Below are 26801 nucleotides of genomic sequence, written 5' to 3' on the forward strand. Positions count from 1 at the left end.
TTGCAGGTCTGCGGAGGACTCCCAGCCGGCTGTCGGGGCTGAGCGTGGCCTGCCCACTGCCCAGCCCGCCGGGCGGCACGCTGAGCTGCGAGCTGCAGGACTGCCCTTTCTGCGCCAGCCTCCTGGAGGACCCCGAGTTTGCCTTCAGTGAGTCCGACAGCTGCGACTCCGACAGCAACGGCATCTATGAGTTCACCCAGGACCTGCGGCACGGCGACCACAGGGACCAGCTGCAGCAACAGCGGGGCAGGAGGAAGAGGAAGAAAAAGAAACCCAAGGAGAAGAACAAGGTCACCCGCCTGTGGAAGGCATTCGGCAGCAAGCTGAAGAGGATCGTGGAGAGCAAGTACTTCAACCGAGGGATCATGATCGCGATCCTCATCAACACGCTGAGCATGGGCATCGAGTACCACGAGCAGGTGAGTGCGGCTGGCCTCAGCATCCTGCAGGGTTTGCTGTGCTGGGTGCTCGTGGTGTGACAGCTTTGTGGCATGGGATGGCTGTGACAAAGCCATGTTGGAGAGTGGGTTTTGTGCAAGTTGTCAACGCCAGGTGGGACTGAGGCCTGATCCTGATGGCGTGTATGAAGCAGAAGTATTTTCACGTGTGTGGAAAGCCTGGAAGGTGGTTGTCAGTACTACTGAGGTGCTGAGTTGAAATGCATGTGCTAGGGCCGGGCAGCTCAGGGGCTGAGTGTGAGTTATCTGCTGTGAATTATTCATAGGAGCACGAGTTGTTCTGGTGGAAATGCCCCTTTGGTCTGTGCTGGTGGTGTGTGGGTACGAAGCTGCCCCTCCCAGGAGCTCCACCTCAACCCACCCAGAAGGATCTTCTTTGACCTTTAAATAAGAACTTCAGCTGTCAGACTAAAAGCAATGGGAGGAAAAAAAAAAAGAAAAAAAAAGTGAGTTCCACCCTGAAGGCTCCAACATGTTTAATTTGATCTCATAGGGTGCAAAGTAGATCTTTCATTTAAGTGCTTGGAGGGAGGAAAGAGAAATCATGCTGTTCCCAGTATTAGTGTGAATGTGGTGATGGCAGAAAGCAGTGCTGGCAGCCGAGGACAGCTTGTCCTTGCTGGCTGGTGGGAGCCACAGGGCTGTGCGATGGGAGATGGAGGTGAGTCATCTGATGTCTTCAGCTGGTCACTCTGGGGAAGGCTATGCTTTTCTGTCTCAGGAAGAAATGGTTGCTTTCAGCTGTTTCCTGAAGACGTGCTCTGGAGTTTCTCGTGCTGCCTGTGCGTTGGGTGTTGAAAATATCCTCAGCAAGGCCAGCAGATCCTCATACTGATTTTCTGGTTGGAGGTTCATCTGGTGTTCCCCCAGGTTTCCCCTGCAGAATAAAGAACAAGACAGTATCTATAAAGCTGTTCCCCCTCTCTGCCACCGTCTGCCCCGAAGTGAGGAGGAAGGGCAGACAGTAGCATGGTACACCCAAAGGCAGGATGCTCTGCATTTTCTTCTCCATCACTTTCCAGAATTCAGTTCTTTTCAGGACCGTGGCAAACAGTCCTCCAAAGTGTTACTCCTCTATTCTCTTCCTGCTTAGGTGTTTTGAACGACCATATGCCATACTCTGCTGTCTGAGGCATATTTTCTTTCAGAAAAGCAAGTACTCAGCTGAAACACATGAACCTCAGCTGTGCAACAGTAAATTAGTTCACGCTTACAGCAGAAAGAGTCCAAACTCAACAAAGCAATAGCTGTCACTGTCAGCTTTCTGTCTGCTTAGTTGTTCCACAAGTTTTAAAATTAGGAAGTACACCTTGTCAGTCACCTTTGAATAAACCATTCATTCCTCACAGCAGCTGCATTTCTGCATGGATACTCTTTTGTCAGGCGGATACACATTTGTCAGTCCTTGGGTATTGCTGTGATGGGTGCTTGGGGAAAGCTTTAGGCAGGCTGCACAGAGAAAGCCTGGGGATCACATGGAGTCTGTCCACAGTCACTTATACAGAGGCAAATTGCAATAATTACGTCCTTGCTGCTAATGAAGGAAAACTCTAGCCGGCCGATTTTTATGGGATCTTACCTTGTAAAACATTTGCTTTAAGCCATCTCAAAACCTATGGCAATAAAGATTCTGAGGCTTTTGGCTAGGGAGCATCAGGCTCGTGCCAGCTTTGCTCGCAGGCACTGCCCAGCTTGGGTCCAATAAAAAGGGGGAAATTTTGAAGTGAAACCTGTAAAAGTTTCTACACGTGCTTGTCTGCAATGTGTCGCTGGTGCCCAGCAGGAATAATGAGCTGCAGAGCTGTCAGAACCCAGGCTTGATGCACCTCTCCCATCAGCAGAGTGAAAGCAACAGAAAATGGCTCTGAGCTCCCGAACTGCCTGGCACAAAAGTCTGGGGCTTCTGCAAGCAAAGCAGGGTGATTTCAGAGCCCTCAGTTCTGCTGGTGTGAGAATTGGTTGTGAGGCTTGAGGTAAAGGCTGGCTTTTTGGGAAGTTAAGGAGAAGATGCCTGAGCAAAGCTGTCATCAGCCTGCAGGGTGGTGTTGGAAAAGGGGGGCGGGAAGATTTAAAAAAAAAAAAAAAAGGGCTTGTTTTGGTATAGCATGCTTTGTTCCAGATTAAAGTTTAATTATTGCTTTCTGGTTGGTGATTGAGGGATGCTGCCATGTTGCTCCATACCTCTGCTTAGAGCAGATATTAGAAGGTGTGAAGGTGTGAGCATTCTCCAGTTATCCAGACACAGGCATTTCCATATCTCCTTCTCCATTCTCCAAAGGGCAAACCTGGAGGCCATTCCCCCAGGGGTTTAGGAGCCTGTCGACGAGGCAAGCTACCCTCTACTGTCCTCCTGGCTCTCCTCTTTCTTTGCTCCCCTGGGCTGTTCAGTGATACCAGTAAGGCACATTCAGGGGCTTGCTCTGGGGAAGCCTCTTGTCCTCTCAGCAAGGACAGGAGGCTCTGAAGCCCTGCAAAACATCATCTACCATGGAGACATTTGTTCTGCGTAGAGCAGCTTAAGCAAGTTCCCTGGTTCTGATTCTTGCCATTTGTTTTACTGAACAGTCATTATCTGGCTTTATTAAACTGGGCTGCAATCAATGCAACAGCCACAGGAAAGCCCTCCCCAACTGTAAGGAAATGCACAGTCCCTTTAAAAAAACTCATTAACAACTGCTTCCTTTTCCTTTCTGGCTTCTCAGACTTCATACAGACATCAGTGACTTTGCAAATAGATGGGTGCACTGCATGCCTTTTTAGCTGAGTGATGTTTCAAGTCAAGGCATCAGTCCTGTGCATGTGGCCTGGGTGGAGGGCACTGAACAACATATAGCATGGAAGGGAGAGCAGTACCAATCCTCAGAGCATTATCTTACCTCCCATCCTGGGACATGACAGCACTTTGCAGAGAAGTCGCATGGAGCCCTCTTGAGGCAAGCAAGCAATATTGTTGTCCCTCCCTTTTTGATGGAGGGAATCAAGGTTACAAGGTGCCAGGCTGGAGGAAAAACCTGATGGTTCTCATCACTTTCCTGTTGGCTCTCATAGTAGCTGCAGGGAGAGGTGTAGTGCCTGTGTCACAGCAGCTTTAGCTGTTCTCTGTCTGCACTGCAGCAGCCCCTGAGAGACCTGTCCATATCCAAATTCCTTCAAGGTTTGAATGTGCATTTTTATGGGAGTCTGAAGCTCCCAGCAGTCTGCTTGCACAATTACTCTGCCTGCTCTTGGCTAACACAGCTGGCACCACCCCCATTTAATGCATGCAGCCCTTTTATAATACTCTCTTAGGTGAGGATCCTGTCCTGTGGCTCGAGGCACAAGTGAGATAGCAGCAGAGAATTCATGGGGAGGAAGAGGAGCAGCTTTGCACAGAGCTGTCCTTTAGCAGGCAGCTCTTCCTGGAGCCAGACTTGAGGATTATATGGCAGTGCAGCCAGTGTGTGGCAGGAGGTCTGGGTAGCAGGAGGCAGCTGATGAAGGCAGGCGAGTTTCTCTGGGACATCAGTCATTAGCAGCAATCGGATCCTCCCGCACAGTGCATCCGCCCGGTTAACAGCCAGCACCATCTCCAACTGCCAGGTTGTACAAGGCTAGTAATTAGGAAGTTACAGGATGCTGTTAGTTAGCATCAGCACAACTTGTATTTCAAAGGTTAATTGGCTGCTTTGGAGGGTTTTTTTTGTTTTTTTTTTTTTTTTCCTTATGCTTTATATATTTCTCTATCTCAAGCACAAATAGGTACTCCCACAGATGAGGAAAGCCAAGTACAAAGAGGAAGGCAATCCTCGCATTAATCTTCCAGGCAATTTCAATAAATTGGATGATTTTATTGTGCATTCATTGCAGCTGACAGTTCTCCAGGGTATCTGAGAACATGCCATGGTACTGCAGTAACCAGGCAGGAGCAGTGCTTTCCAAAAACATGCCCTCTGCCATGCCACTGGGCAGTGTGGAGCCTGGCACAGGTCAGACCTGTTTAGGAGCCAGGTGTCTGAGTGCCTCTCTGACACTGAAAGCTGGTAGCTTGCTGTCTCAGAGTCAGCTCCTGCCCATGCTTCAGTGCCTGGTCTGAAGAAATAATTGTTTCATTTGGCTTCTGCTGCAGGGTCAGTTCAGCCTTGGCAAAGGGTGGTGGACTCAAATCCTTCTCATCTGTTGTCAAGGCCATGATAAAGTGAGACAAGTTCACCCCTGCTAGGAGAACTTGATTTCCACCTCCCCCATTATCTGGCAGAAGGACAGAATCCTGTTCATTTGTCCAAGAGCAATGCTGGTGATATCTCTCCTTAAAGGCGAGCTCCAAATTCATCCCTGACTATTCTAAATTGTTAGAAGAGACCCACTGTTCTAAATTGTTAGAAGAGACCCCTACTTGGCTTCCCAGTGGAATTTGCAGAAGTAGCTGCTGATACTTGTAATGATTCCACATAAAAGGCTCAATTTACATCAAATGGCACTAGAAATGCTATTTTATATTCACTTCTCAGAAGAGAAGTACAAATTAGTATTTGTTCCAAGCTATTGCTGTTCAAAGAGCTTTTAATTGGTTTTCTGATCTCTCACCCATGGCGTGTCTCATTCGGAGCAGCTGTCTTTGCAGTAGGTTGGAGATGACCTTAGTGAGCACCCGATGGTCCATGGCTTATCAGTGTAAGAGGAGTATTGGGTTTGAGTAGCACATTTTATTATTGTGGAGTAAAAGTAATTCTGTGTGATTTAAGGTAGCAACCAGCTCCTCTGGTGAGCATTTGTCAATTTTGGCTTGAAAAATTGTTTTGGCCTGGAAAGCTCAGCACTTATTCAGAAGGCAGAATGGAACCTTTCAGCAGCATTTGAAGCAAATTGCTTAAATTCCTTTTGAGTTGTGAGTCAATAAAATATTATCCTGATCTGAGATTCTGACTTTCAGCTAGTAAAACTTGTTCACTCTTCAAACTTTGTGTGATGCAATTTTAAGTACTGTATGGAATTGAGGTAAGCAGATACCCACCAGCCCAATCCAGGATGTGTGAATTCAGCCCAGTTCATCCCTGCTTCTCTCTGAGGCACTGGTTTGGTATGGAGGCTTTGAGAGCATGTACTGGGTCTTCTGAGCAGAGCAATGGAAGTTCAGCTCGGTCAGCAAGCACCTGCTGATGGCTGAATTCTGTCCCCACCTCTTGAGAGGGAAGTGAAAGGCTTTATCTGGAGACTTTGGGGAGGTGTTTCCCATTTTCTTGTGCACCAAGATCACACCACTTCTTGACTGCTCTCCAGACTTCATTTGATGGACACTGTTGGGACATTTCCATAAGTGCCACCAAGTTTGTTATCCTCTCTGCAGAGTTCAGGCTGCAAGGCTTCTGATCAGAGCCAGCAGCAACTCATGGGTGAGTGCTTACACCCAGCAAACGTTTCATTCCCATATCACAGGGAATTGAGGGTCATAGGCAAGAAGTGAAGTACTTCTGTCCTAACATGGCAGATAGATAGCAAATGTTAGCAGTCCAGAGGCAGGTGTCTGGCTGCAGACTGGATCCCTGTCTGCTGGACCTTGGCAGCCTTCATAGCAAAGGGTGTAAATCACATCCTTCCTTGGGAAGCCTGCTGTGAATGGTGTTCATGGAGGCTTTTCTCTTACTTAAATTAATTTAACTGACTCCACCGCTGTTTTCTTTTGCTCTGCTGGATTGTATGTTCTTGGTTTTTTGTTTTGTTTTGTTTTGTTTTACCATATAAGGGCAAGCATACTAGAGATCCTTCCATCCCTTTGCCTCCTACCAGACAGGAACAGCACCTCTCCAAAGCAGAAACTGAGCATAACAACTCATTTGAGTGCTGACGTACTGAGCAGTCACGGGACAGTCAGGAGAACAACAGAGCTAGTCAGGGCAAGGGGAGCTTGCAGTCTGATCTGGTTCCTATAGATGTGCTCATTGGCCTAGGGGGTAATACAGAGCTGTTCCCCATGGAGCTGCAGGCACATTTTTTCCCACCACCAATGGCTTAGTTCCTTCCTCTCGCTTACGCCTCTAGTTGTTCTGTGTGGTGAGGGACTGACCATACAAATGGCATCCGCTCCCTGCTGAGATGACTCCCTAAGCAGGTGACAGTAACGTGCTTCCCTACATAAACAGTTGCATAGAAGCTGGTGTTCTGCTCAGTGCCAGCAATGGGCCTGCAGCACGTGGCTGCGGCGTGCCAGACCCTCCAGCTGCTTTACTTCCATCTGGGTCACGCAATAAGTCAGCTGAGCCAGCCCCAGTGCCTTCTGTGGCTGAGCCCGTTCAACTCCCATGCTTCACAAGCACGCATGATGGCAACGGGTGGTTATATATAGAATGTAGACGGATTGTTTGCATTTCAACTGGCAGGTAAAATAAACCAAGTGTAATATAGCCTCAAGAATGAAAGCAGAGTGCATTTGCCAGCTGCATTTCATCACAAAAATGTGCGTAAATCACAGCCCTGGGCAGCCAGTTTCAAATGCTGTACTGACAATGGCTCTAATGTGCTCCAAGGCTGGGAGGTTTGATACAGCTGGACAGCAGGGTGTCTGCCTGCTGCAAAGGGAAACTGCGATAAGAGAGAGCCTGTAATGAAGAAGGTGGTTTTCACAAGCAATGAATGCGGTCTTGCATTGAGCCTGTGCCTTCATGCTGGCCATCAGTGATTGCCACCTTTTACCAGACTAGGAGAGAAACATGCCCTATAATGGCAGGAAGCAGGGAGTGCCTTAGCTTGTCCTGGGAGCTCTGCTGTTCTGCAGAAACACCACCTCTCACATTAGCTGAGTCTGTCTTGTTGTTCCCTGATGCTTCCCCAGTCTGTCTGCATCTATCTTTGCTTTTCTTGGATTTTTGTGCTCCTCAGAACAAGGATTGTGTTTTGTACATCACCCCACCATGTGAGACTCCCAGCTTGCTGGATGTTATTACAACTAATAATAACAGTGGGAATGGGAACAGTGCTGTGCCTCTCTCAGCACCAGTATTTATGCCTGAAGGCTGCAGGTAGGTGCTGCAAAAGCAAGTTTACATTCCAGATTCAAACCAGAAGCAATAGAAGCGTAGCACGAGGAGATACGGACCATAACACAGGGAGATATGCAGTGAAGAGAGTGGGTGGGGTGGTGCAAGGTAATGCTGGGCCAAGGGCTAACAGTGCCTATAGAGTGGTTGTTCCCAACTGTCAGCTGGCGAAAGAAATATTCATATTTAATATCTCTGTGCCTTTCCAACAACTCCCTGTGGAGTTCTTTCTATGAAGATTTAGAAAAATAAAGGAAGACTTGAACATACATTTAACTGATAAAATATTAGGGAGTTGTGGGAAGACAGTCATGGCACACCTAAGAGTAAAGTGGGCTTACTGTTTGGCAGTGCATTTGGGGTGATGGCAATGTAGTCTGTGAGCTCTGGGAAAAGATTCAGGCAAAGGATTCGGGATGCCCGGGTAGCAGTCTAGCTAGCTCCTTTCACCAGAGCAGAAGAATCGCTGCAAGGAAATAAGCAGGTATGTTTACTGCTGCTGTCAACCGGAGTCATGGGTTTTCCTCAGGTTTTAACCAGGGTTCACCAGCTAGGACAGTGAGATTATCCAGAATTATGAATGAAGCTTTAAACATCTCCTTGAAACCTCCTTCTGAATCTTTTGTCACAAGATCAGGATGTTTTTATTATAACTGAATTGGAGAGGTGTGGGGGGGTGGAGAGCTGCATCTGAAAGTAGCGAGACTTACTCAAAAACGAGGGAGATTTGGCATGCCTGTGTGCATTCTTTTCAAGCTCTATTTTTGTTTGCTCTGTCTGGTTTACAGCCTTTAAGACAGCCTGAGTCCCAATTTGGGAAAAACACTCTGTGCATAGGCCTTGTAGCAGGAAAGCTTGCTAGAATCGTAATCTGCCACAGAAAAGCACAGGGGCAGGAAGACCCCATGGCCTCTCCCCCGGTGAAGGCATTTCATTTCTCTGTTGTCAGATGTCCGATGCTTTTACAAATGAATACCTCCACTCTCCCTGTTCTGTCCCATGCACAGATGAATCTGAAACTTTTTACCATAGTCCCCCAGGAGAAAACAGCAGAAGGAAAAGTCTTTTATTTAGTTTATGTACTCCAAGGGGAATTGAGCTTGCTGCAGACAGACGGATCCTGTAGTTCTTTGGCTCTCGGCATGACTATACATGGACTTGTCTGTGCTTTAAAATTAGTTTGGTTTGAGGTGGTTTGTGAAGCATGAGTGTGCTGATTGCTTCTAGCAGCTCTACCTGTGGAGCCTTAGGACGTGCTCACATTTCTCACTTAGCTCTCTGGGTAAAACATAACTCACAGCAGTGCTGTTCATACCCTGTGGTAGATGGTATGGCTCTCCATGTTGGGAGGACTTTTTCATGGGGTGATAAATGCTATTCTGGAGTAGGAGTGTATACACCTGGAGTCTCCCATCCAGAAACTTCATAGCTCCAACCTGTCCCAGATCCCATCAGTAAGAAACAAATTTAACCACAGGGAGCTGCTCAACATGGGAGAGAATGAGACTTCCTTTTGTCTTTAAAGGGCTCAGAGCTATCAACTGTTTAGCTAGCATTGTTTGTCTCTGGTCACTGCTTCTTGGGAGTGCAAACAGTGTCAAGTCATTTGTGTAAATGATTTTCAGCCCGAGAGTCTGAAAGCAGTGTGGGTTGCTGAGCAATTATCTTCTTGCGAATGACCTGTGTTATGGGGACCGTATTTCTCATTTGTGCTAAGGTCTCTTGAACCTGCTGAAATAAGAGATCAGCATCTTGGATGTCTTTAGACAGAACTATTGGTGTGGTGTGCTGAAGTCCTGGCAGGTACCAGCTGATATGTGTTATAAGGTAGAAGGGGCAGAGCATGGAAGTAGAGAAGCATTAAATCCCAGAATTCCTAGTTTGTGCTGAGGACTGGGAGCGTCAAACACCTCTAAGGTCCCTAGAGGTGAAAGTAAGGATGCTCACCACCACAACACTTTGCAAAGATACCAAAGATACACTCCTGTCTCTCATTCCCTCTCTTCTTTTCCTAGCTCTGTCCCCTGTGCCACTGGAGTCTCCCAAGGTTCAGGCTGGAATTCTCTTTTTTGTATCCCTTCCTTCCTGCTGCCAGAGTTCCAGCATATGCAGGTACCCACCAAAGTAGCTGGAATCCCTCCCTTGCTGTAGAGTACGTGACTGAGGACATACATGCCTTTCTCTTTCTCATGCATGTGTTCTCTCTGTTTCTGAGACTGTTTAACCTGTAAGTGAGTGATGGACAATCAGGCTGAGGCCAACAGACAGATCCTGACCCTGCAGCTAATGGTGGAGCAGATGTTTCCCACCCAAGCTTGAAGAATTCCTTTTGTGTTTCAGAAATGATTTAATGCTATAGATTTCCTCTCACTCCTTTTCCCCCCTTTGCTCGTCAGTGTGTAATAGCAGAGGTGTTCATACATGTTTGATCTTCTAACTATAGCATGAAATCTGCATGCCATATTTATTGTTGCAGCTGTCACTTCTCTGAAAACATTCAGTAAAATGAAGGTTAACAAGCTTGGGCTCTTGGGAAAGCATGTAAAACATCACTGCGGAGGACCTCGTGTCATCACAGTGGAGTGAAGAACAGATACTTTCTGAGTTTCTGCAGGTTATTTGTCATCATCTGAAACAAATACTTTTCTAATTGTATGTCCTTATTTGAAATTCTCAAATCCCCAAATCAATTTTTTTTTCCCTTGTACAACATACACAGAAAGTACAAGATACAGAGCCTGAAGGGATGGTTTAATAGTTTAAGGATCAGGTTGGCACTGGCCAGATTCAGTGTAGCCAGCTGTATGTTCAAATCCCAGGGGTGACCACTCACTGGGAGGTGGGTGGTTCTCCATGCCATTTATTATGTACTCATTTAAAACCAGGTGTCCAGTTTGCTCTAGCTGGAGGAAGGGGTCCTCTGCCTCTCTTTGGAGGAGCAAGGGCTCAGCACACTGCTCTGTACCCCCAGCATGGCATTGTGCTTCCTTACTCCTGTGTGTGCCTGGGCTGAAGTTTGAAGTTTGGTTGATTCTAATGGAGGTTTGCTTAAATAAGATCAAATGGCTTTTGGCCTTTGCTTAAATAGCTCTTTGGGTGTAGTATGTATGGTATAGTTGGTATAGAAGGTCTTGTCAGAGCCATTAGGCTCATGGCTGTGTCACTGTAGGGTCTCTGTTCTCACGTTTAGATTCAGCGTGGCTCAAGGCAGTTCTCAACATGAGAAGTGACATTTCAGCCATGCTGTGGGCATCTCTGTGTCCCACTGTACTTAGGAAAAGCAAAACAGAGCCAAGCTGGGCCCTGGCACGAGTGCCAAGGCAGCTGGGCATCGGTGCAGGCCGAGCTCTGATCCAGTGGGACTGTGCAGATGGGATGGAATGGGATGAGCTGGGAAAGCTCCTTCTAATGATGCAAATGGAGAAGCTGTCAAGATTGATTGGGCTGGAGTGTGGGAGAGTTCAGACATATTTCCAGTAATCACATCCTTCCTGTTGTGTGTTGTTTTTGTTTTTGAGACTCTAAAATAGATTGTGTAGGAAGTTGCAAGATTTGGACTCCTCTGCCCAGTTTTGCAGATTAAGATAGAGAGGAGATAGAGTTGCTCTGAGAGGCAGCCAAATGCGGCTTCGGTGCACTTCTGAGAAACCTCTTAATGAACAAGGATTGCATCTGCCTTGCAAAGGCTCACGTCCCTCCCTCTCCCTATCATGTCCACACCATAAGGAAATTTGGCAGGCTGTCTTCCCCTATGCGAATGTCCCATCACCTGCAGTTAATTAAATCCTGTGTGCTGCTGAGTGCAGCGTGTCAGTTTGGGTAACGAAGCAGTGACTTACCCCATTAACTGCAGCTCTGTGTAAGCAGTCGCATTCTGGGGCTCTAATTCCCTGCTCTCACTCCTTTCACCCCACGTTTGCCATGCACCCATGGTTTTTGCTGTGCCAAATGCAGCACGCAGAAGGTGTCGTTCTTTTTTTTTTTTAGCATCTCCATAGAAACCACTTTGGAGTTGCAAAGTTCAGGGCTTAAACAAATTTGAAAAGATTTACTCTAGTGATTCAGGTTGATCTGGTTTTAGACTGCCGGTCGCCAGGAAGAAGTGTGTGTTCCAGCGATAAAGTTGGGAAGGAAAACAGTGGAAGTACTGAAAGGTAGAGATGCAACAATTTTCTGTTGTATCAGCCCAGGCTGAAGCTTTTGTGATAGCAGAAAGTTTATGTGAAGGTTGTTTGGAGAGAGACACACCTATTTTTTTTTAGTCTTACGCCAAAGTATAGATGAATTTCTTGCCTAGGAGGATACCTGTCTGGGTGTGAAAAGCAAGTGTGGCTCTTTATGTGTGGGCTCCCTCCTTCACCCTATTAACACCACCGCCTCTCAGTTTGACCCCTCTTAGAAGGTTTAAATGCATATAGATTGGTGTACTTCCAATGTATGAAGTCCTGAGCCTCCTCTGCTTTCTTCCTTTTACAGCTTTTAAATAGAGGCCCAATACTGCTCAGAGCAACCAGGATTGGACATAGGGTTGGTGTCCTCCTGGCTAGCAGCAAAGGCTGCTCTGTGCTGTGCCACGGAGAGGCTGGTGCAGAGGGCACGTTTCTGTGGTAATTTGGGCCTCTGTCCCTGGCGCAGCAAGCCACAGCAACTTCTAGACAGGGATGAGCTCAGAAATGAAAGAAAAATCATCAGACAGCAAAGGAGGAAGCCCCTTGCTGTGCTCGGGTGTCCAAGGGTCACGGTGGTTTCGCAGCGGCCGTCCAGGCCCACAGTCACCAAGGCAATAGCTCATTGCCATGGAAACACCCATCGCCTTCTCAAGCGAGAGCAGTTGAGCGAGTCCCAATGTTTAGCAAATAATTGCTTGAGAACCACTGTGTATCCCATCCCTTGATACTTTAGAGGCTAAGAAATAAAGTAGTATGACAGCTTTCGCTGCAGTCTATCTGGTTTGGAAACCCATGAGGATTCCCACTGGGGCTGAATCTTTGCAAGCTCAGTTGCTTTCTCCAGGGCTCACTGTTTGCGTGTGGCTGGCTTATCCTTGCTAGTTTATTAAAGCCACTGCACTGGAGATTGCATCTCAGTTCTCTTTCACTCCCACTCTCTTTGAGTAAAATCTTGCGTTGCCTGTTTCATTTGAAAACTGATGTGCTGTGTGGAAGATAGGGATCAGTTTGGTTTTTTCCTGGGGTTGCCCAACAGCAGGGGATGCCTGGCCTTGCTTCCAGGGCATCGAGTGGATCAAAGCTTCAGGCAGCAGAAGAGGAGCCCATCTGTGTGACCCTCGCTGCTAGAGGAGCATCGTTCCTGCAGCCAGAGCCGTGGCAGGGATGTGAAATGCTGCCAGGAGGAAGACTCGAGTGTGACATGCATGAAGAATGCAAATTAAATACATTTTTTTACTTTGTCTGCTCCTTCTGGCAGATTTCCCCCCTGGTGAGTGCATGGTGGTGGGCCGCAGGATGGCAGAGCCACATACTTTGGTCAGGTCCTGGGCACAGCAGGCTATGGGTGGTGGTGCAAGGCAGCACAAAGGACTGCAGGGCCTGTGCAAAGCACAAGGGCCAACCGTGGCATCTTCCATAGGGAAACTGCCACAAGCTGGTAAATCTGAAGGTGTGTGCTGCCTCTTTTACCTCTGCTTTCCTCTGCTGCTCAGGTCCACTTGAAATGACAGCAGCACTTAATTGCATCGCTTTGGCATTCATGACATCGGTGCTGATGATTTGAGAGGTGTTGTTATTGTTGCCATTAGCAGTGTAATTAGTGTTAGAATGACAGTCCCCTTTGCCCAACACACCAAGGCTGAACTAACAGCTTCCAAAACCCAGTGCATCCACTGCAGCTGCCTGGGGAGAGTCACTGCTCTCAGGTGTTCAGCAGCCCTACATCCCTGGCAGCTTGGTACAACAGCCTCGTAATACTTACAATAACTTGAATTAGTGCTTCTGTTATTAGGGCTGAAATAATTGTTATTTCTCAGTCTTAGTAGGGGTTTTATTTCATTACATTCAATAAGCAAATACAGTCTGATTTTATACCCTCCCATTTTTGCCTTTTCTTTTTGATCATTGTGGATGGTTTTAATTGCCACTTTAGTGTGATGCTCATGGCTAAGAGGAATGTATCAATAATTCACTTGCAAGAACAGTGTGGCAGATCTGAAGTTCCCATCTGCCTGCTTTGGCTGCAGGCTAGAGCACCCTGGGCTACTTGCAGCATTGTGTTCTCAGGGACAAATACGAGCTTGTAACAATTGCTTGGTTTGCTTTAGGCTTGCTAGAGGGGAGGAAAGGTGGATTTTCCCTGAATTTGTTCTGCTGGCTCCTAGCATATGTCTTTGATGCAGAGAAGAGAGGAGTTGTGTCTGTATTACAGATGTGAATTTGCAGATAATCATTTCAGTGCTGATGAAGCTTTTGAATCTCAAGCAGCTCATGAGTGTTTCTGGAAGCTGCAGAAAAACTACATCAAATCTAAGCCTGTACCAAACACAATCCTGTCTGGAGAACAAAAGAGCTGGAGGTTCCCACAGCTCTGTTGTACCCAGAAGATATCCCTGAGAACTGGACTTCATCAGTTTACAAATACAGCAGTAAAACATAGCTACCCACAATATTAGTGGTCTGGATCTAATAACCCAAGAAATCTTTTTCAGCCAGTGTCAAAAAAAACCCACAGCAAATAGAGCTCAACTCACCCAGTTCATCCTCTTGTTCTAAGGCAAGTTCCATTCTTTACATATGAAGATCATAAGTCATTTCATATCTTTTAGGACAACTGCATAAGGTGGGTGTCCTTGGTTAAAGAAAGTCTCTGCACTCTGCCTGTGCTATGGTGTCTGATACTTGTTGAGGATCATGTGAGAAACTAGACAGTTAAAAGCTGGGAGTTAGGAAAAAGAATTTGGGAGTCCTGACATTTGGCATCCAGATGTAGACACTAGATCTTCCCCTGATCACCCAGAAATCAAGGCTCAAGTGGACAATCCCTATGAGAATCGTACCACCAAATCTTCTCCTGATGTCCACCCAAGATTTTTGTTTTCTTCTATGTGAAGGTCTTTGAACCTCTGTAGGAAAGCTCTCCTAATCAGCTTTTCTTTTTATACCCAGTACTCAGAGTTCAATTAACCAGATTGCTCAAACTTCTAGAGAACTATCCTCTCCTTGAACTTGTTTCCCCATCAGCCCACTTCAGTTTCTTCTCCTTGGGCTTAATAGTTGACTTAGTCAAGGTCTTTGTCAGCTATAGACTAAACATACTCCCCATCCTGTTCTTCCCATCAGCAGTCCTCTGGTGTGTTTTCTTGATGCTCCTCATCTCCTAATACCAGTACACAGCCCACAAATGACAAATGCACATTATTCAAAGGGGCTCTCCATAAAGGTCTGTTAGCAGGGGATGAATAATGTCTTGACAAAATAGATTTAAGTGGCCCCTTCTGAATCATCTTGGCAGTAATAGAGAGAGTATGTCCATTTTTTGATTAAATATTTCCAGTGCCATTAGCTTGGGTGAAGTAAACAACTTCTATTGAGTTTGTCTGCTAATGACAACCCAAAGGCTTTTGATCTGTCTGTTATCAGAGAGGGAGTCTGTTGCTTAGATGTGGGGGAAGATCATATAATCATTGCTAAAGGTGCCTCTTGTGGGACAATCAAATTGTTTGGAAGCAGTTCTATATTCTCTCAGTCTTCATGCATCTGCCACCTTTAATGGCCACGGACAGAACCTCTGATGTACAATGCTGTAACCACAGAGACTGTGCACAGTCAAAAATAGGCAATTCTAGTTTGGCTGCAAGATTTTTGTAAATGAAATCAACCTTGATTTCTTGTGCAGACTCCTTTGTGTCCATTTATATATCAAAGTGGTTGCAGCATATTTTTTGTGTCTATTGATAGCACATTTCACAATACTGTGTGCTTCGTCTTAAATTCCTTACCTCCTGAAATCCTCTGACTCAGTTTACATCTAAAAGGAAACTGTAGGCTCTAGCTCTTCTTTTTAGTTAATGGTTTGAAATGCAAGGTATTTTCAGCCCAAGTGTAAATAAAAAATAAAAAATCATATTCCATGATGCATTATCTTTTTAATAATGCATGATTTGTGAAGCTGATTTGGAGCATTAGGCTGATGATTTTTGTCCACTTCTTGTTGACTTCAGCACAGAGAGTGGTCAAGACCAAAAAGCTTTGCAACAGACAAGAACCGTGTGAATATAATTCATTGTGTGAATATATAATTTTTTTATGGTGAGAGATTAGCCAAGTATATTGGACGAGAGTCAACACAGGCCTCGCAAAGAGCTGTCGTGCCTCGCAGATCCGCTGATTCTTTGAAGGACTCCACCAGCATATGGATGAGAATGATTCAGTCTGTATAATTTCCTTGGAGTTTCGCCAGCCACTCTTAAAGGAACGAAGCCGAAGTGGGATGGATGGCATCCTGCTCGCAGAGAGAAGCCTGCTGATATTTAACAGCTGCTTGAGAGAGGAGAGAATGGACAGAAGTAACAGGTCCTCTGCTGAAATGCCAGGTCACTAGGGGTGTTTTCTGATGTGCTGGGGTAGGTGCAGCCCAGTTGCTTCGCTTGCACCCAATACTGTAGAAGCAACTGGGCATTTGCCATCCTCAACTCAGGCAGATTTGCTTTTATTCTCCTATTTCAATGAAACTGATCAGGCTATCAGTGACAGGCAGCCAGTTCACAGTCTGCACTCCGGCCTCTGTCCCCAGATGGGCTGTAGCAGTGCCTGGAGTATGGCTGCAGGCTTTCATCCTTGGTTGTCATCTGGAGTGCTGGCTCTTTCCTCCTGAGACTTCTCTTCTAATGACTAAACCTGAGCACTTTGGGCCTTGTTTGAGGGGTTATTCGTTTATTTTTTTTTATTTCATTTCAAGTTTTATTTTTTCAGCCATCTGTCAGGCCATGTGATCCTCCATCAAGATATAATCTGTCTGATTGACCTACTTTTCAAGAATAGTAGCTGTAGTTTTGTATGTTACTGCTGGTAGCGATTCAGATTGCCCAAGTCCTTTCCTCCCGAGGGTGGAGAAGACAGCAATTGATCTAATCCAGCTTGGCATTTATGCCACTTGAAATGAAATTGCATTTTGCTGAATGAAACTGAGAAATGGGAAAGTAATACAGCAAATATGTTGTGCCATGTGGGACCTTCTGCCTGGGAAGTTTTCCTCAGGAAGCTACAAAGAGGAGCTGATTATCCTTCAGAGCAAACTCCCTGACCAACAGCTTTTGTTACAAGAGATAGAAGTATGGCAGCCATGATTTCTTCAGTGGAAAACACTCCCAGGAGTCAATACCAAATGAATGTGAAGGCTTCCTACAGTAGCCCCAGGCTGTATATAACTTTGGTGTGTATATGGTCATTGCTGGATAACATTTACTCTAATGGCTTTTTTTTTTTTTTCTTTTTTCTTTCTTTTTATTTTTTTGCATGCTGGAGTTCATCAGGCTTGTGCAGCTTCCTCCAGTCCTCCACTGATGCCTTGTTTGCAGCTCCAAAAGGGAGCGGTACATTTTGCATTTGTTTGACAATATGCAGTTAGGTAAGAAATTATTAGCAGCGACTTTCATCCACAGAGCAGAGAGGTAAAAGCAGTTCCACAGAGCATTAGGAGATCAAGTAGGTCAATTGAAAGGAAGAAAAATTACCATCAGCTACCTTCAATTAAACTATTATCGCTCCACATGAAGGATCCCATTTAGAGGAGAGCATAAAACCTGAGAGTAGAGGTGAGTAATAGAAAAAAATTGCCATTTATAATTGCAAAGCCAGAAAGAGAACATTCATCAGTACACATGAGGAAGAGATATCTCTCCTTCTCTTTGCCTACGTATAAGTAGGGCACCCTTGGAAATCTCTCAGCGGAACATTTTTTTTTTCATCAGAAAGCAGAAGCTTGTCAAAGCCACACACTTCTAGTAGAGATGGTAACCCAACTGTTAACCCCAACCCTGGTTGGCTGTCCAACACAGGGCAGGAGGCACCTCAGATCAGGAGACATCCTGGTGGCCAGGGCAGGCTTCTAGGAGTTGGGGCATCCTGGTTCAAGTTGCTGGTCTCTTTCCAAGGCCAGAGAGCATAAGTAACTTTTATCTGCACTTGTACGCGTGGAAGAGCACCAACCAAACAATTTTTGCTAGTAACTGAAGCCATATCATGTGAAGGCAAGGCAATTTCTGTTGTCTGTGCTTTAGTCTAGATCAGCTAAACTAGTTTGAAGTTGATTGTAATACAGTAAGAGTCCTAAGAGTCAATAACCTACATCAAGACAGTTTATAAAAGAAATGTTTTACAGTGCAGTAACTCAAAGGGCAACTTGCATTATTCTTCCTATGTTTTAAGGTCAAATTAAGGGCAAGGAAAGAAGAGGAGAAAAGAAGCCACGTCTTAAATAGCTTTTCCTTTTCCTTCCTTTTTTCTCATTTCTTTTCCTCTTCTCACTTCTTTTTCCTTCTCTTTTCTCTTCTTTTCTCTTTTTTTTTTTTCTCTTCTTTTCTTTTATCTTTATTTTCCTTTTTTTCTTTTCACCATAGAAATATCAGTATATCCACTTTGGTCTTTGACAAGCGAGAAAAAAAATGGGGAGAAAAGGTTAAAACATAGCCTTCACATTTGCTGGCAGCCTTCTGAGATGTCACTTGCATTCCCTGACAGCTCTCTGCTTCAGCTGTGAGCTTCTGGCTCTTCAAACTCACTCCAAGAGAGCCTTTTCCCAAATTGTTTTATAGATGCTGGGATGATATAGATGCTGGCTGTAAAGAATGAAATAGTTGCAAAGAAAAACAAGCACACAGCTAGCAGAGTTTAGGGCAGCCCTGTCACTTCTGCTGCAGTTTGAGTCCCTACGGTTACCCTCCCTCACCCATTTCTGGTGTTAGTTGTTACTACATTTCTGTGTTACATTTAGATCTCACCACAGTGCATGAAACAACTCCTGCATCCCAGCCCAGCTGGGGCTGCCTTTTATCAAAGCCTGCACTGCTCTCAAAGCAGGAGGCTGAGCCCTCTTGCTTGTGTTCAGGTGGATGCCAACATTGACTCTGTAGCAAAATGCCTGTGATGTGGATTTGGGTGCAGGTAAGGGAACACCAGCTGCTGTGAGCAGCCACCTCCAAGAGAAGAAGGAAAGGAGATGGGCTGCAGCTTGCACACCCACTCAATGTGTAAAACCCAGCCTCCAGCAACGCCACACAGTGTTCTACCCAACACCTCACCCTAGGTATGTGGAAGGCACACAGCTCTAGGATCGAAGGCTGAAGCTTATTATGAGAGTCTGCCTGTAGCATTGGCATTATACGGACATTTCCCACATGTTCTGGTTCTTCAGAAAAAGTTAGAAGAATATTTTGCAACGTTAAGCTTTCTTTAGCAGTTTCATTGATTTGCTCCCCTCCTGTAGTGCCAGTGCTTCAGACTTGTTTAAATTATTTTCCACAATTTTTGACCACTATTTCTTATTTAAAAAAAAACACACTAAATTAATTCTTGCCAAACATCACTTTAATCTGTCCCAGAAAACTGGCTTTCATCTTGCAATTGCTTTCACAGTGGCATGTAAACCATACAAATGTAATATAGAGCCCAGTAATCCATCAGTTAAACAGATTAGTTAAGTAGGAGGCTGTGTGGCTTCACTGAGTGAAACAAGCAGGCTTTAATCTCACCCATAGAGGAAAAGCTGGCTCAATTGTAGCTCCGTTGTGTGCAGTGAGTGTGTGGCAAAGGGATGGAAGCTCAGAAGGTTGTGGTCATGGTGCTCTTTGGGATGCAGTGCTGGGGCTTGAGGCCAGGCTACAGAGGAGAGTGTCACTGCACTGGGGGCTCTTTGCATGGGTTTTGTGGGATTCTCACCTTTTTGCAGCTGATAACATTGTGACAGAGGCTGCAGGTGTCCTGATATGCTTTTACAACCTGTAGACATATTAAAACGTAAAGATGCTTAGTGCTTGGATTATCCAGGATTGTAGTAATTGCCGTGATTTGGGTTTATTAATGTGAAGAGTTGTGGGTTTGGACTTTCCTTCCCTCTACCTCACTGTAATTAGCCCGAAGGCCCCTCTCCCCTGCTCCCTGCCTTTCTCTTGCATTCTCTTCAGGTATTAATTGTGAAACAAAGGTGATGCCAGAGCTCATAGGCAGGTAAATTCTTTGTAATGGATTAGCTGTTAATTGGAAAATGGCAGTCCTTGAAAATAGTGCGAAGAGAGAAAATGCAGAGTGTCCGGAAGCAAAGCATAAATTGATGGCTCATTACGTCTCCTTTTCCTGGTCAGAGTCACTGCAGACTGAGCTTAAAAGTATAAAGCAAGAAAAGCCAACATAAACAAGTGCTCAGAATCCCATTGACAGCTTTAGGCTCAGGACTAGAGAAAAAAACAACACAAGTGCAAAGGATGTTTATGAGACTAAATGTTCTGGATTTGTTTACCACTCCTCTGCGTCTCTGCCAGCCTCTGCTCTGCCTGTTCAGGAGGAGCCAAACGACTGCTTTGGACTTGAGGGGATTGCTGAAGCAAAGCACATCCTTTACTCTAGAAATATCCTTCCCTGTTCATTCAGCAGGAGGGACCAGGTGTCTAACAGCCCTTTTCTCCGGTGTGATGCAGACATGATTATTTATTCTCAGTATCAGAGCAAAAAGGTTCCCAGCCAAAGCACAGAGGCAACCTGCTGGGGATTGAGCCCAAGGTATGTAAAATAGGTCTCTGTGGATGCAGAATCAAGAGGGGGAAGGTAGAAGATTGGCAAAAGGATGAAGAAAAGGAGAAGGAGATAAAGTGGCTTGCTTGAAGAACTGCAGTAATTCAGCTGCACTAAGAGAATCTCGGGCTGGAAAGTCTTATTCTTGGTCTTCATCCTCTCTTTGTAGGCGCCGTCAATAATTTGACCATTATGGGTTTCTCTTTCATTGATTTTTCTCCTGATTCCAGGAAGGCTTTGGGTTTGCACTGCATCTTACTAAAACCAGAAATATCAGATTCTCAGAAGGAGACCATCCTTCCGAGGTTTTCAGATCCAAACTATTTAGAAAAGGATTTTTTGTCTGTTTATCTGAACTCAAAATGAACTGCTGAAATGTTTGAGGTTTGTCCCTAATAAAAACGTGGTTTTGAATCACTGCAATATTCTGCAGCTTAAATATGGCCTAAAAGTGAGCAGAGGTGGTTGTGCTTTCCTGGGACGTGTTTTGCTTGCAGTCAAGGCTAACTGTTGCTTTAAACTTACATTCAATGATGCTGAAATCTTGCGAATTGATCCCATAATGGGATGCTTACTCCTGAAGCTAAATAGGATTAATTTGAGTCTGAAATCTGTGAGAGTTGTGTTTGAATCTGAACCATTTACAGGCATTACCTGGGACCTGATCTGATGGAGGTACGGGTGGATTAGCCATTCTTTGTGCTCATTTCTGCTGTCTCCAGCATGACACTTCCCATCTCTCTCTGAGCTGCACTATGGTCTCTCATGCCCAAGGGACAGCTTTACCCACCATGTCCTGCATTGCATCCCTTGTGGTGGTTTCTGTGTGTTTTGTAGCATCACACTGTGTTGCTTGGTTGCTGTCTGGCCTGTCCTGCTTCTAAAAACTTGAACCACCATAAAGGTCAAGAATTGCAGCAGTAAAAGATGTAGAGATATCCAGAGCGGATGAGGGGTCGTGCACTCTCACTGTCTTTTGAAAAAGGAACTTCTCGCTGATAGAGATTGGAGCCTTACAGTGAGGAAGCAGTTGCCTTGTCATTGCTCTTACAAAGCATTTGGTAAAAAGCAAAAAATGCCGCTTTAGAAATACTCTCTTGGATGTGCATCGTTTTGATGTCAAGCTTTGTTAGCCACTCCTTGATGGAAAGGCAGGTATGTTTTGCAGCACAACCACATCTCAAAATTTCCTTTTCTGAGCAGGTCAAAACAAGACATCACAGCAATTTGAAAGCTTTGTTGCAACTTCATTTTCTTCTGGCCAGGAAGTTTGACAGAAATAATCCTTGCCATGAAAAGTTTTGTTTTCAGCAAATCAACATTTTGTTTTTCTCAGAGAGAAAAGGCTCCTGGAAAAATTCCTGCTCTGGGGTTGGTTTGAATTTGAACAACACAACAGTGTCTCCTGGTGGCTGACTCCAGGGGAATGGCCAAATTCATCTTAGCTTCCGAGTGTCTCTTTCTTGACCCCTCCTTCTAGATCTTTGCTCATCAGTAAGTGAGAAAAGTAGGAAATGAATTGCACTCTGAGCAACAAACTATTTCATAAGCCATAAAAATACCCACAGCAGGCTGTTTTCTAGGCTCCGGTTGTTGTTGAAATAAGGTAATTACATTTGAAGGCAGTATCACTGGATGTTTGGCTAATCTGCTGTTCAGCTTCCGCTCTAATAATACAGAAGCTCACATCAGCAGCTCAGCCAGCATGGAGGGCCACCCATCCTTCTCACTGCCCTGTGGGTTCCGCCTGCAGGTCACTGCGAGGCTGCACTCCCACCATCTCACATTCCAGCAGCACTTGTCATCAAATGACTTCTGCCTCACACCAAATATGACCACTAAAGGATAATGAAGATCTCATCTGAAGCACGGCTATTGGCTTTGCAGCATTAGCCTTCTGCCATCACCTTGCCCAGGCTTCCCCTGTCATCACTCTTGATCTGCTGGATCAGCTCCTCACCACTGCTATTGATGATCCCATCTGTGTCCTCTCCTTTCCCTCTTTCTCATGGCCTCTCTCACTGCCCATGACAGATTTCTGCAGCTTTTCTTCTAAACTCAAAGATGAAGCAAAAGCCGGAGGGTAAACAATAGGGGCACCAAATTGTCGACGGAATTTGGCACATCAGTATAAGCAGTTATACTGGCACATTAACTGGTTGCAATCCCGTGTGTTCAACAGGGCACAAAAAGTCATGGGGTTGGCTTAGAAACCATGGGATTTTAGAGAATAAGAACTTACAAATTCTTCTTATTTGCCACAAGGTTTGTAAGTTTGTCCAGCTTACGTTTTTCAGTCTGGATGGTGACTTTTTTGGTAAAACCTCCTGAGGTTGTTGTATTCGCATAGCCCCAGAATTAGGGATTTTGATAAGATCTCCAGGTATCCCAATTTCATGATAAAATTGTGGCTCTTGGCAGCACATCCGGCAGCAGTGAGACAGACTGGGAGAGTGCTGAGGTAGGTGTGGCTCTGTTGGATCGGACAACTGCAGCACTGCAAGCTGCAATTTGGGATATTCTGCGATTCTATATGGAGACTTATTCTGCTGCCTGGAAGGCTGCAAGAATGTAGCAAGCTATTCTGCTTCTTGTCCAGAAGGCTCTTGCATAACCCCAGCCGAGGGGAGGTGGAATGTGCCAACTGTGTGCTGATGGTGACAAATGGTTCAAGGATGCCATGGGCACGGTGTCCTGTCACCACTGTCGCTTACAGCAGGGCTGGCAGAGCCAGACGGGCTCTATTTCGGGTGCAGTCTCCACTGGGGAGCTGGTTAGATGCCACCTTCGAGCAGTCCTTTTCTTCAGCTGGCTTTTCCAGGACATTTTGGCATTGTCAGGGAAGGGAATAGTGTGACAAATGCCTACTGATGGTAGGGAGGGAATCGCTGTTTCTGCAGTGAGAAAGGTGTAGGGAGGGCAGTGCAGGGGCTGTGCTGTCTTAGTGCTCCCTACAGCACTGAGGTCACTCCTTGCTGGAAACTAAAGAATGGAAATTGCACAGTCCTTCCCCTGGTGTCCCTTAGTAATTAGTGTATATGAATTGTAATCATGAGGACTGAGGCTCTTCGTGCTGTTTCTCTTGGATAAATGGTTGAGCAAAAGGCAGTCTATAGCATAAAGTAATTTAGCCTATGAGTGATGGTCCATTAGCAGCCCACAGGCTGTCGCTGCCGATAGTAGGGGCTGTGCAGGCTTTTCCTAGCATCAAGTTAACTCTTTCCCCCTCTATTTCAATTGCCAGAGATTCACTCTGCAGAGCGTGGAGTTAAATGTGGCCGTGGCACAGGATTACCTGTGCCTTCTCCCTTCAGAGCCACAAATAATGCAGCAACATCCCTAAGAAACTGCCAACTATTAACATAGCTTCTAATGACGGATGGGGAATAAAGGAAGTTATTATCAGTCAGGAGATGAGTCAGATATGAAAATAACACCTTTTTCTAGGCAATATTATTACACGGAGGAAATGAAAAAGAGTCATTTTCTTTTACAAAGGAATGGGTCATGAGCATTAGAAATGCGCACTGCAGAGCTTGGTGCTGTTGGAGCAAACCCCAGCCAACCTTATGGATGTGTCCCTGCTGTGCCGGGTTCTTGCCATGAATCAGGAGCCCAGGTGCTGGGCAGGCACTGCTGCACCTCCCAGGAAGGGAATTTCTGAGGCCGTGTCTGAAATACGAGATTGTAGCCCAGGGTGATTTGGTGCTGATGATGGAGGAGGGAAATGGAAAAATCAGTGCTTAGGTGTAAGCTGCGTGCAGACTTGTGCAATCAGAGAAACCCACTCTGATCCTAGAGGGAATTCTGGCACTCACAGCTCTACTGCTGTCTCTTTAACTAGGTCTGGTGTGAGTTACTGACTAGGACTTCAGAAGGAGAAATCATCTTGTATTTTTTTTAGGGGTGATTTCCAAAGGCACTCAAGGGAAATAAAACTATTGCTCCTATTGACTTTCACAGATATTTGTTTTCCTAATACTTTTAAGAGCTATCTGTAGGAAAAGTGCTTTGTTTGTATATGAATAGAGCTATGCTGTGTTGAAAGTGCTTCTGCTTGGGATACAGCAGGACCCGCAAAGCTCTGCAATAAAAGCAGCGTGAGTGATGCAATTCTAAATAGAAGACTTAAAAGCCATACTACCTTTGTAGATGTTGTTGTAAGAATGGACAAGCACCCTCCTTTGCATAGTTTCTTGGGCCTTTATATTGAGTGCACTTGTTCTAACACTGCTCCAAAAATGGACTGGGATTCCATGTTTCCAATAAGACTCTGGGGACTGTGGGAGGGACACGGGAAAAATATGACCTGAATGCATCATTAGTGCAAATCCCAGAGGGAGAGGAACATATCAGCCCATGGCTGTTTTCTCTGCACATCTGTTTGACCATGTTGCTTTTTTGCCCCATAGCCAGACGAGCTGACCAACGCCTTGGAGATCAGTAACATCGTCTTCACAAGCATGTTCGCCCTGGAGATGCTCCTGAAACTCCTTGCCTTTGGCCTCTTCGGCTACATCAAGAACCCGTACAATATCTTTGATGGGATCATAGTTGTCATCAGGTCACTGCCAGTTCTTTTTCTACCGTGGCTTTTCTGCCAAGGGCTTGGATCAGCTGGGGAATGGGATGGGAATGACATGACGTATTAATCCTGAGCTCTCTGGTTATCATGGGGTATAATTATGCTGCCCCATTTTATATTTCCACCACTAGAAGGGCCATCCAAAGTAAATGGACCTGGCAGATGGAGAGTAAGGTCTGTTGACGCCACATGTCTGGCACTGTGGTTAATTTTCCACTGAAGTGCAGAACTGCTGGTCCTGGGAAAGGAGTACTGTGAGTGTCCGTATCCCAGCAGTGTGCTTCTCCCAAATTAACATGTAACTCAGGCCAGAGCAGGACAAGTAGGAGGGCAAGAGAGGGCAGCGTTCTGCTCTCCTCTCCCAAGGCAATACTGTCTCAGCCTGCACTGGGGATGGCACAGCATGCATGTGAGAAGGTTGTGCAGCACCTCTCCATACTGGGATCTACCTGCACTGTTCACAGCTTGGTTAATAATTTGAGGCAGAGAAGACAGGGCAGACATAGAAAGTGTAAATCAAGATAGTGCTCTTGACTTCTGTTGGCCCATCGCTTTGATTCAGAGAAGTGAGAAACAGAGAAAAGGCCCAGAACAAAGGCCAGTTGTGGCTTGTTAAATATTAAACACAGATCAAACCAACCCACCCCCACAAATGTAAATCCCTCTGCATATTAGCTTGGTACAAAATTGTAATCTACTTCTTGTGGCTAGGCTTGTGGCTGTGTGTAGTGACAGCAGGAGACGTGCTGTGTTGTGAATAGCCACAAGCAAGGGAATTAAAGAACCAAGAAACCAGCTATAAAGGATATAGGTTGTGCATGAGTTTGTGGCTCTGCACAGCTGGAAGCAAAGGTGTTTTTCAAAAGTGAGAAAGCAGCAGCAAATAAACTACCCCTTTAGGACTTAAATGGTGTGAAATCCTGCAGGAAGCCAGCCTGCTTAGGGCTTTCAGTGTACAGGGCTGCTGCTTATAGTTGTTCTTGGCTTCCTGCAGTGTCTGGGAGATCATCGGGCAGTCGGACGGCGGTCTTTCCGTGCTCCGAACTTTCCGGCTGCTCCGGGTGCTGAAGCTGGTGCGCTTCATGCCCGCCCTCCGTCGCCAGCTGGTGGTCCTGATGAAGACAATGGACAACGTTGCCACCTTCTGCATGTTGCTCATGCTCTTCATCTTTATCTTCAGGTACCAGAGGCTGCAGATCTTCTCCTTCCATTAGTCGTTCTGGCTTCTTATATAATGCAGAGATGAGAATGCAGCACTTTTGCGAGGCTGCCTGCGTGACAGAAGTGCTCACAATAGACTGACAAGCAGACACTCAACAGATGATTTATTTCCTTGCAGCCTCTGTTTTCCATGCAAAACTGTAATTCTGTAGATGACTGAGGAACACAAACAGGCAACAACAGTAAAACAATTGCTCTGGAGTTGTTTTGAATCTCCTTTAGCTGTGTCTCAGCAAGCTGTCAGAAACTGGACTCTACCAGCCTCGTATTTAAGGTGGAGGTTATACAGACTGCAAAGCTTTTGTCTGTTTGACCCCGTAATGCTCCTTAGGATCCTGTTCTTGGAAACCGGATGGATTAGGCAGCTGGCAATGTGATTTGCTGTTTTTTAGAAACATGAGATGCCTGATTTGACTTCAGCATAGGTAATTGTAATGACACATGACGCACAAGAGCCAAATAGCAGGATTTGATCAGTGGTCATGTATGTCAGTGGTAATGCAGAGCCCGTCTTCCTGGGAGATAGCACTGGCAGAAGGAACACTGGGAGGGGAAAACGTGTCCTAAAAAAGTACCGAACCCTCCCTGCAACCATATTTTGCACAATAATGTATTTCTTCCATTTATTTCTTTTTTTTCCTCCCACTCCAGCATTCTCGGCATGCATCTTTTTGGATGCAAGTTCAGTCTGAAGACTGATACAGGAGACACAGTTCCAGATAGAAAGAATTTTGATTCCTTGCTCTGGGCCATTGTGACAGTATTTCAGGTAAGCTCTGAATCCTGTTGT

At 45.6% G+C, this 26801-nt stretch overlaps 1 protein-coding gene across 6 annotated transcripts in view; it reads left to right on the plus strand.

Annotated features, from left to right (window-relative positions):
• The window catches only part of LOC116237424 (voltage-dependent T-type calcium channel subunit alpha-1H), a 167647-nt gene that overhangs the window by 92044 nt on the left and 48802 nt on the right, over positions 1-26801 (plus strand). For all 6 annotated transcript variants that reach the window (XM_090151886.1, XM_090151890.1, XM_090151885.1 and 3 more), the window contains exons 9-12: positions 7-419; positions 24618-24769; positions 25785-25970; positions 26663-26780. In XM_090151886.1, the coding sequence (XP_090008012.1) occupies positions 7-419; positions 24618-24769; positions 25785-25970; positions 26663-26780 (869 nt within the window). The remainder of the gene's footprint in view (positions 1-6; positions 420-24617; positions 24770-25784; positions 25971-26662; positions 26781-26801) is intronic.

The sequence above is a fragment of the Phasianus colchicus genome, chromosome 16 (genome assembly GCF_987193195.1).
Source record: "Phasianus colchicus chromosome 16, bPhaCol1.hap1.1, whole genome shotgun sequence".
In the NCBI taxonomy this organism is placed as follows: domain Eukaryota; kingdom Metazoa; phylum Chordata; class Aves; order Galliformes; family Phasianidae; genus Phasianus; species Phasianus colchicus.